General features: G+C 62.0%; 2 protein-coding genes across 3 annotated transcripts in view; one reads left to right on the forward strand and one right to left on the reverse strand.

Annotated features, from left to right (window-relative positions):
* The window catches only part of Nacad (NAC alpha domain containing), a 7,955-nt gene extending 4,248 nt beyond the window's left edge, over window positions 1-3,707 (forward strand). The window contains 7 exon segments of the mRNA XM_023714567.1: window positions 14-2,188; window positions 2,283-2,409; window positions 2,411-2,537; window positions 2,737-2,883; window positions 2,978-3,118; window positions 3,197-3,319; window positions 3,432-3,707. Coding sequence (XP_023570335.1) covers window positions 14-2,188; window positions 2,283-2,409; window positions 2,411-2,537; window positions 2,737-2,883; window positions 2,978-3,118; window positions 3,197-3,319; window positions 3,432-3,446 — 2,855 coding nt within the window. The 3' untranslated portion in view covers window positions 3,447-3,707.
* A 561-nt stretch (window positions 3,708-4,268) lies between these two features.
* Ccm2 (CCM2 scaffolding protein) overlaps window positions 4,269-10,215 on the reverse strand; it is a 24,233-nt gene continuing 18,286 nt past the window's right edge. The window contains exons 5-10 of one of the 2 annotated variants that reach the window (XM_023714542.1): window positions 8,880-9,016; window positions 8,060-8,195; window positions 7,340-7,397; window positions 6,893-7,025; window positions 6,657-6,795; window positions 4,269-5,476 (exon numbers count right to left, since the gene is read on the reverse strand). In XM_023714542.1, the coding sequence (XP_023570310.1) occupies window positions 5,196-5,476; window positions 6,657-6,795; window positions 6,893-7,025; window positions 7,340-7,397; window positions 8,060-8,195; window positions 8,880-9,016 (884 nt within the window). In that variant the 3' untranslated portion in view covers window positions 4,269-5,195. Of the gene's footprint in view, window positions 5,477-6,656; window positions 6,796-6,892; window positions 7,029-7,339; window positions 7,398-8,059; window positions 8,196-8,879; window positions 9,017-10,215 lie in introns of both variants that reach the window. The other variant, XM_023714541.1, reaches the window with a different exon arrangement.

A 10,215-nucleotide genomic window follows, 5' to 3' on the forward strand; every position in this document is an offset into this window, starting at 1 on the left:
GATCCCATCTCAGGCCTGGAGTCTGTGGCTGCGACCATGCTGGGGCCCCTGCAGGCTCAAGGGGGCGCCCCATTACCCCAGGACTCTCCTGAGTCTGCACTTCTGCCACTGCTGAAGGAAGAGCCCATCTCAGGCCTGGAGTCTGTGGCTGCGACCATGCTGGGGCCCCTGCAGGCTCAATGGGGCGCCCCATTACCCCAGGTCTCTCCTGAGTCTGCACTTCCACCACTGCTGAAGGAAGAGCCCATCTCAGGCCTGGAGTCCCAGGAGGCTGAAGGGTGCACCCCATTACTCCCGGAGCCTCCTGAGACAGAGCTTTCATCTCTGCTGGATGAAGATCCTACCTCAGGTCACGAGTCCATGGCTTTGGCCATGCCGGGGCCCCTGCAGGCTAAAAGGGGTGTCCTGTTACTCCAGGACTCTCTTGAGTCTGCACTTCCATCCTTGCTGGACAAAGATCCCATCTTGGGCCCAGAGTCCATGGCTGCAGCCATTCTGGAGTCCCAGGAGGCTCGAGGGGGCGTCTCATCACCCCAGGACTCTCTGGAGTCTTCACATCCATCTCTTCAAGATGTAGATCCCACCTCAGGCCCTGAGTCCTTGGCTAAAGCCACACCAGGGCCACTGCAGGTTGGAGGGGGCATGCCGTTACTCCAGGACTCTCCTGAGACAGAGCTTCCCCCTCCACTGGATGAAGATCCTACCTCGGGACATGAATCTATGGCTGTGGCTGTGCTGGGGCCCCTGCAGGCTGAAGGGGGTGTCCTGTTATCCCAGGACTTTTCCAAGTCTCCACCTCCGTCTCTGCAAGATAAAGATCCCATCTCAAGCCCCGTGGCCATGGCTGTGGTCATGCCAGGGTCCCAGGAGGCTGAAGGTGGTGTGCCGTTACCCCAGAACTCTCCTGAAGCTCCTCTACCCCTGGAAGACAAAAATCCTGACTTGGGCCCAAACAACATGGCTGCAGCCATTCCAGGCCCTCTGCAGGCCAAACAGGGCACCCTACTACCCCAGGACCTTCTGGAACCTTCTCCACTTCTGCTAGATGGAGATTCTACCTTGGGCCCAGAGTCTGTGGCTGTGGCCACACCAGTGGCCCTAAAGACTGAAGTAGGCTGCACTGCAGGGAGCAAGAGTGTGGAATTAGGTGTGGCCTCAGGTCCAAAACCTGTGCCTAAGGAGTGGGTCACAGTGCCCCCTGGTGACCCAGAGCCTGTGCCCTTGAACCCGGTCCCACAGGGTGGCCTCAAGCCAGAGGCAGAGGCTGTGTCATTTGCACCCCGAGGGCGAGAAGCAGGGCCCATCCTAGATGAGGAGGCCCCCCGCCCCCCTAAGGCTGCCCATAGTCTGGGGGAGGAAGGAGCCCTGGGCCTGCTTCCTGCAGAGCCGGAAACATGTCCAGAACCCCAGGCACCAATGGGCAAAGGGGCTGAGACCGGCTTGCCCCCAGGGGTGGCCCCTGGGCCTAAGAACCAGAGGGACAGGGGTCCCAAGCCACTGACACAGGGACACGGACCTAAGTCAGTGCCCCGAGGAGCAAGGGCAGCTCCCAAGGCCCTTCACACCGCCTGCCCCAAGGTCGGCTGGGCACAGCCCTCAAGCCCAGGCAGAGAAGGCAGGGCCCTGGGCAGCAAGGGCACCCCGGCTCTGGCTGCTGGGGCCCAGCACAGCTCCTGCCCAGGGGCCCCAGCCGGGGCTGTGTCCAGGCTGGATGGGGACAGCCCCAGAGAGCCCAGCTCACCTGCACCGGGCAATGGCCAGCAGGCCCCAGCCACCCCACCACTCCCCAGACCTCTGGCCCGGGGCCCGCCCAGTGCATCCCACACCAGGCTCCTGGACCCCAACCCTTCTGCTCCTGGTGCCTCTCGCCCACGCCGCAGTCCCCGGGAAGATTCTGTGGAGGAGGAGCCCCTGGTCTCTCGGGGACCCCCACCACCTCGAGTGGGAGCCCAGCGGACCACTGCTGCCTCAGGAACCACACAGCCTCGGGGAGCCGGGCAGCGCTTCAGCCTGGCAACCCAACCAGCCCCCCTCAGCCCCAAGGCGGCTCCCCCAGATGCCAAAGAGCCAGCCTCACGGACCTCGCCCCCCTGCCAAGTGCCTCCTTCCTTGGGGTCCCGCAGCCCACACGGGCCTCTTGGGCTCCCAGCTTCTGAGCAGCAAGGCGAGGCGGACAGCCTGGAGGAAGGTGAGGGGCAGCCCAGCTGCTGGGCTCCTCGTGGGGGCTGCCGTCCTGGGCTGCTCACCCGGCCTGTGCGGCCTCACGCCTGTCCCCTCCCCAGACTCCCCAAGGGCCCTGGGCTCTGGCCAGCAATCGGACAGCCACGGGGAGTCATCAGCCGAGCTGGATGAGGACACTGCAGCCCCTCACATGCAGCGCCCAGCCCAGGTGATGTGTCCGGGGGGAGGGTGGCCTCGGGGTGGCCCTGTGGCCCCCCAGGAGCTCAGAGCCTCCCTCCCCACAGGCTCCGACAGGCAGCAGCGAGGAAACCATCGCCAAAGCCAAGCAGAGCCGCAGTGAGAAGAAGGCTCGAAAGGCAAGTGGAGCACCAGGGGCCCTAGGACAGGGAGCACCACCCGGGATGTCCTGAAGTAGACCCAAGCTGGTGAGATCCCCTCTGACGGGACTCTAGGACCAGCTGGGGACCCACACCCTGTCCCCTAGACAGTAAAGGTCCAAGGCATAGGGTCCAAGGTCGTGGGGATGTCCTCCCCAAGCCAGGTCCTCTGTCTCAGGCCATGTCCAAGCTGGGCCTGCGGCAGATTCAGGGCGTCACGAGGATCACCATCCAGAAGTCCAAGAACATCCTCTTCGTGATTGCTAAGCCTGATGTCTTCAAGAGCCCTGCCTCTGACACCTATGTGGTCTTTGGGGAGGCCAAGGTCTGTCCGTCCCAGTGGTGGCCATGGCTGTGGGGTGGGGGCCAGTGGGCGTGCACGGCGAGCCCTGCTGATACACAGTCATCCCATGCTGCAGATAGAGGACCTGTCCCAGCAAGTGCACAAAGCTGCAGCAGAGAAGTTCAAGGTACCCTCAGAGTCCCTGGCCCTGATCCCCGAGTCGGCACCTGGACCCCAGCTGAGGACAGAGTGCGAGGAGGAGGAAGAAGAGGAGGAGGTGAGACCCTGGGCCCTGGGGCCCCTCGGGGTGGGGGGCTGCCTTGGCCCCTCTGACACCCCCACCCCCTCCCCACAGGTGGACGAGTCAGGGCTGGAGCTGCGTGACATTGAGCTGGTGATGGCCCAGGCCAACGTGTCCAGGGCCAAGGCTGTGCGGGCACTGAGGGACAACCACAGTGACATCGTCAATGCCATCATGGTGAGAGGCGCGGGCCCCACTCTGGCTCCCCGACCCCCTGGGCTCCCCAAGAGGACCTGCCATGGGGTGTGCTGGCCTCCGGTGTGACCCTGTGCTCTCGCTATCTCTGCAGGAGCTGACAATGTAGCCGCTGCCTGAGCCGGGTCTGCCCTGCCCTCCCCAGTGCTGCTGCCCAATAAATCAGTGTCCTGACTACACTGGGTCACCCGTCCTCAGTGTCCCCCGAAGGCCCTGGTTCCCTTTCTTCACTCTGGGGACATCTGCTCACCCTGTAGCCCCGGCATCACTGATATCCGTGTGTGACTCTGCTGCCCTTTTCCCCAAGGTGTCCCTGTGTCACCCTGCTGACCCCCTCATCATCATCGGGGTTCCCTTGTCTCCTGCTTCAGCATCAGCTCTCTGGTGTGCCCTTACATTCCTGGTATCTGCTTGTCTCCCGTCTCTCGCCGTGCCACTGTCCCTGGACCCCCCTACAAGTGCCCATCTCCCCCACATCCTCTTTTCCTGCTGGCAGCCGGTGAGCACTGAGCATTGGCATGTGGGCCACGCCGCGGGTTAGGCATGTGGCCCTGTGGCCAGAGATGGCGCCGAGGCCATGTTCCATCCATGTGGCCCTGGAACCTACTGGACTGGGCCTGGGGACAGTCTATGACTTGTCTTCTCCTCTGCTGAGGCCCTCGGGTACCTGGGGCAGCTTCAGCCTGAGGGGATAGCCCACAACAAGGAAATCTCTGTAAAACTTGGTCCATACTTCTAATCTCAGCTCTTGGGAGGCTGAGGAAGGACTGTTGCAAGTTCAAGACCAGCATGAGATACATAGTTAAGTTCAAAGCCTGCTTGAACTACACAGCCAGATCCTATCTCAGCATACAAAGCCATGGCCCAGGGCCCTGTGCTGGGCTATGACACCACAGACCTCCCCGCTTTGCTCAGGGCCCCTGTGCGAATGTATGGTGGTATTCCTCTCCCCAGGGGGCATGGCTGCCCAGCACAGGTGAGAGGGTTAGGTTGGCCAGGAGCCTGCTCAGTGCACCCAGGGGTCACAACAGAGCCACGTGTGCAGGAAGGGGCCCGGTGCACCCCGACCCAGGTCCCCTCTCCATGTCCTGCGAAGGTTGGCAAGGGCCCAGGGGACAGAGGCCATAAGGACACCTCAGGGCTGACTAGAGATGGGGACAGACTGGGCCTGGGGCAAGGCAGGGCCCATGCCAGCTTCTCTGAAGCCCCCAGTCCTGAGCCAAGACCACAAAGCCTTGCAGGAGGCTTCTGTCATCAGAGGACCCAGGCGAAGACCACAGCAAGCCAGGGTCCCTGTGGGAATCGGTACCAGGACAGAACACAAAGGTATCCCAGTCACCTCCTGCCCCCGCCTATGACCCTAAGGCCTAGAGCACTTGCCCTGTGTCCCTATCCCAGGACGGTAGTAAGATTCGCGGCCCCAAGACCAGAGGCCAGAGTGACAACCCTCCTAACAACAGGGCTTTCATCCAGATGGATCAGAAAAAAGCCCGGCAATGGGAGATTAAATTATTCACATTGCAGTAAACTTCTTTAAGGTCTCTGAGAGTGACATGAGGAACGTCATGTGCAAAACTGACAACTCTCTCGGCCCAGCCACAAGCCTGGCTTTCCTGCCAGCGTGGCTGGGCCTGGCCTCCCCACACAGGGCCAGCGCAGGCCCCATTAGGCCTGGGATGAGCATGGAGCCTCTGCCCTGCACCAGGATGCGTCCTGTGGCGGCTCCATGCCCCTTCACAGTAGAGGACCCACTGCCGCCAGCAGCCTGTGCTGGTGCCAGAGGCCCACAGCAGGGCCAGCGCCTCCTCCGGGGTGGCCTGCAAGGCCTTGCGAGGGTGTGGTGCTCCCGCAACGCTTGTCATGCTGAGTCCTGGTCCATGCTGCAGCCCAGTGCCTCGATGTCACTGCTGATGTCCGATATCATGCGGTCCCACTCATCCCCCTCGGAGGGCCCGGAGCGGTCATCGGGGCTGCCCGTGGCCCTGCTCCCGTTGGCCGTGGAAGTGGAGGTGGTGCTCTGCGCCCGCCGGTGCCTGCCGAAGCTGTCGGTGATGATGCCGCGGCCATCCTTCACGCCGATGGTCTCCAGGAAGTTCTCAAAGTGCTGGCTGTCCTTCTCGGGGATGAAGGGCCGCAGACCTGTGACAGACCCAGCACCAACACAGCTCAGGGCCCAGGCAGGCCCTACTGCTCTCAGGGAGGACCCAGACAGTGCACAGCCGCGTCCTAAGACTCAGCCCGCATGGCTCGCTGTCACCGAGGTGACCTCCCATTTTTCCATCCTTGGAGTCCGCATCTTACGGGCAGGAAAGGCAATGTCCAGAGAAGGCAGCACACATACTGGTGTCCTTGGCAATGAGCTGCTGTCCCGAGCCAGGCCTTAGACCGACACCGGCAAGCGGCCCAGGGCGACCACCTCAATGGAGAGGCCCTGGGCCTCTTGGGACTTCCAAATCTTACTGCCTGGTCCTGGGCAGAGTGGGAATGGGGAGTGGCCAAGCCCCACGCCCAGAGCCAGGGCTCCTTGTGACGGGCAGGGCCTGCAGACAGTGCAGCAGCAGCAAGCCTAAGCTTAGCTCTCTGTCACCAACTCTTTAGAAACTGGTGCCTGCTGGAGGGCAAGGCAGGAAGCCACAGGCTGTGGCCTCTAAGGCCATGTCCTACGAGGAGCAGATCAGGGAGGCCTGGGGTAGCGGCCTGGCTGCCTCCTCTTCATCTCACCAGGAGCAGGTGGCTAACACCTGGCACAGGCCTGCCACCCCCACACTCTGGGAGGTTGGAGCAGGGGGATCACAGATTCAAGTCTTACCTGGACAACTCAACAAATGGAGATGTGGCTCAGTGCAAAGGCCCTGCTAACTCAGAAAAGGTAGTGGGAGGATATACCCACACCCTGCTTCCCTGGGACACAGGCCCAGGACCTAGCAGCCCTCGAGTGACTTTTGCTGACTCACTGTCCTGAGCGCAGGCAGAAGGGAAAACAAACAAACAACAACAAAAAAAACCACAGTGGGGTTGCTGTCTCCTGAGAAGCAGGGCTGCAGGCTCCCACCCCAGGCACTGGTGGCAGGGCTGCCACTCCAGCCTGTCAGCCAGCAGCCACTGACCTACAGTGCTCGTGGTACTTAGCTCCTCCAGGGTCTTGGCGGAGGCTGATCCTTCCACCTGCAATAGCGTCTCTACCTCTTCCCTCAGTAAACTCCTATGCATGCAGCAGAACCCACTCAAGTGTCACCTCCCTGAAGAGCCTCTCCACTCTTCTCCAGCACCGTCTGCCGAGTGGCAGACGCCCTCACCCTCACCCCCACTGGGCCCTCACCAAGCAGGAGGAACTTGCGGCTGTCCCCATAGAGCTGCCGCAGGCTGATGCAGAACTCGTGGATGGAGGCCCCGGTACGGTATTCGTGCAGCAGTGCCGCGAACTGCTGGATCTCCTGTGAGGACAGCTTGGTGCGCAGCTGTGGACAGCAAGGCAAAGGGGGCCCAGCTAAAGCCCAGGCTGGGCGGCAGGGTGGGGTGGGCGCCAACGCCCCAGCAGGCCCAGGCTGTGCGTACCGTGAGCATGTAGTCCTGCAGCAGCTCGGCTGCACTGGTGCTCAGCTCACTCTCGCTGGCTGCCTTGCCGTGCGGCGACGCCTGCATGCAGGACAGCGGCGGCAGCCCACCCGCGTCTGCGCAGTCGGGGAAGCCGCTGCAAAAGGACAAGGTGTGTGTGGCCCGGCTGGAGAGTGGTGAGGACAGTGGTGATGAGGGCAAGAGAGAGACGGCCCCACCCCACCCTGGGCCCCCAAGGAGGCGACTGTCACAGGCAAAGGCAGAGGGTCCACAGCCCAGTGTGGTGCCCAGAGCAGAAGGGACACAGTGGGTGACAGAAGTGTGGCTGGTCTGCCACAGGGAGGCTGGGGGGACAACACCACTCGAAGGCCATGCACAAGGTCAGTCTGAGGCCACGAAAGACAGCTGGGCAGGGCGGGCACATGCGGTGAGCACGGGCACACTCACAAGGTGCTGGCCTCCGCGTCGTAGGCCTCCTTCAGGTCCACTTTTGTGGAAGAGTCATCTGTGGGGGAGACGTGAGAGACAAACGCTCCTCTCAGGCCGGGCACTGACCCATGTGGCCTGACACAGCCCTCAAGACACAGCCAGCTCCAGGCGCACTGTGTGGAGGACGGCGCTCCCAGCCAGAGCCCACGAGGGACTCGTACTCAGCCGCCTTCGGGGCGCTGAGTGTGCGTAAAACCAAGCCAGACAGGCTCTGTCGCCCATCCCAGGTCACAGGCTTGGACAGTCCTACCCGGACCTGGACACAGCCCAAGGCCCATGGACCCTGGCAAAGGGCCTGGCAGAGCTGCAGCCTGGGTAAAGCCCAGCAAGGGACACCTTTGTCCATGTGACCAGACTGCAGGTCCTCTCCAGAGACCCAAACTGCATAGGCAGCTGGAAGAAGCTGTGGGGGACAGGGCGAGAAAGACAAATGGGGCAATGGGGAAGGACCCTGCATCCTCCCTGGGATGCTGAGGAGGGGGACAGGTGCTGGTTAGGGACTCTAACACCACCTTGTGGAACCTGAGGGGCTGCAGGTGCCAGCCATGGGGCCTACACAGGACCAGGTCTCAGGAGCTCTGTGACACCATGCCCAGCCTCACCAGCATCCTGGAAGGACCCTCAGCTCACAGTAGCCAACCTCACGGCACCCCTCTCATTGCTGGGCACCTCACTCACCGCTATGCAGGGACAGGTGGTGGGTCGGTGTGGAGGCCCCATCGAAGATGGCTCGGTCCAGAAAGTCGATGGTGGACTCCGTGTAAACAATCTGGAAGACCTGGCCGAGCAGGGAGCACAGCTCTTCTGCGGCCACCTGGAGGGGTGGACAGTGACAGCTACTGTTTCGGAGTAGATGGCGGGGACAGGTGAAGAGGCAGAAAACCACCTGGGCCTCCCTAGGAGGGACGGAGCCAAGGGCCTCCCAGGTGCCCAGGGATCATACTGGACAAGGGCACTCGTTGCCACCCACCCCACCTAGCTCACACCCAACTCAGCAAGGGGACATCCTGGGAAGTGGTACTGTTCAGAGCAGGGCTTTTCTCCTGGGGTGATTCTGCCTGTCCACCCGGGGACATGTGGTCACATGTAAGGACATCCTCGTGTGTCAGCAAGGAGAACTGGAAGCTACTTGGCTGCCTCGATGCCCAAGGGAGCCTTCCAGTGAAGAACTGAGTGGCTCAAGTGTGGACTCCACCGAGGCTGCAGAGCCCAAGGCCATGTAAGGCAGTCGCCACCATTCTGTGTCACAGATGTAGCTGGCACAGGGACAGGTGTCAGCCAGCTCCCCAAGGCCCAAGGGGAATCAAACCTGTAACCCACAGCCACCTCTGCCTCCCACCCTAGACAGCGGGCAGGCCTTGAGTATAGGGTTCCTACTGCCCTTCGGTGCAGGGCAGCCTGAGAGGAGAACAGTGAGTGGACTCTGCTGGGCACTCAGGGACAGGCCCGAGGGTGGCAGGGGGTGGGCAGGGCTGCAGGCCTGGGGGAGCTGTCTCACCTTGCTCTCCGTGGCCAGGATGACCAGGCAGCAGGCCTCCACCGGCCCCACCGCGCTCTCTGGTAAGGGCCCTGCGCCAAGGCCTCTGGAGCTCTCCGCGCACAGGCTCTGGCTAGGGGAGATGCCCGGGTCCTGGGCTGGGGGTGAACGGTCATCAGGGTGGCGCCATGGGGGGAGGATGAGCCCAAGGGAGTTGGGACACCTCTACTCAGCCAGGCGGATATGATGCCCCCAAGGAGGCCAGCCTGTGCCAGGCGTGTGCCCTGGGCAGGCCCTTACCCGCCCCCAGCAAGGATGAAACAGGACAGCCCCAGGCCCCAGGACACAGGAGCAACCCGCACCATCACACTTCACTGTGTGTCATCTTGTTGGGCAATGGAGGCCACATGTGTTGCCCACGTGGCCTCCCTGCATCAGGACAGCTGGGACTCAAGGGTTGGTTTATTTGCTTCTGAAACAAGGTCTCTTTATGTGGCAAAGCTGGCTTCAAAAATCAAGATCCTCCTGCCTCAGCCTTCCAAATGCGGGGATTATAGCCATGTACCACCACACTCATCTATTCAACTCTTTTTATCTACACAAAAGACAATTTCACAGGGTTCAAGTTAACAGTCCAAGAAGTTTCCATATATTCTGGCCTAAGGCACTTCCTTCTCAGACAGGTAAACTGAGGCACGGGGCTGCGCCTGACAGCATGTGAACAGCAGGACACAGGCTTAGCAGCTAGACAGTCCCACTCTGATGCTCCTTCCCTAGCACCCTTCCCCGAATGGACCTCAGACAACACATGGTGATTCCCAACATCCAGGACGCAGGCCACACTTGGCTCAGTCAGGCCCAGTCACCAGGCCCAGCCAGAGGCCTAGAAGTGGCCCTGCCACCCCTGGCATCGGAGAGCAGCTCCTCCAGGGAGGGAGGGGAAAAGGCAGAACCCGGCCCACATGCGGTCACACGCCTGGGCGGCAGGCGCAGAGGAAGGTGTGCGGTGCCGCGGAGACCGAGCTGCCTGCCCCCAACCGCCACTGGCCACACGTTCCTGAGCACAGGAGCACAGTGTCTCCTCATCACACCGGGCCTCGAAGTCGCCACCATGGGGCTTCAGGGACGCCTGGGGAGAGGGCGGGACTCAAGGGAGTTCCGTGGTCACCATGTTTCACGTCTTGGAGCAGGAGGGCCGAGCGGAATTTCTCAGCACAACCCCAGGCGCACACTCTTGGCCATACATATGTAAGTACCGCAACGTCTCTCTGGTGTGAGAGGCTGAGGGTGTAGACCAGGACCGAGATGGTCTCTCTGGTGTGAGAGGCTGAGGGTGTAGACCAGGACCGAGATGGTC

The sequence above is a fragment of the Octodon degus genome, unplaced genomic scaffold, assembly GCF_000260255.1.
Source record: "Octodon degus isolate 3935 unplaced genomic scaffold, OctDeg1.0 scaffold00035, whole genome shotgun sequence".
NCBI lineage: Eukaryota > Metazoa > Chordata > Mammalia > Rodentia > Octodontidae > Octodon > Octodon degus.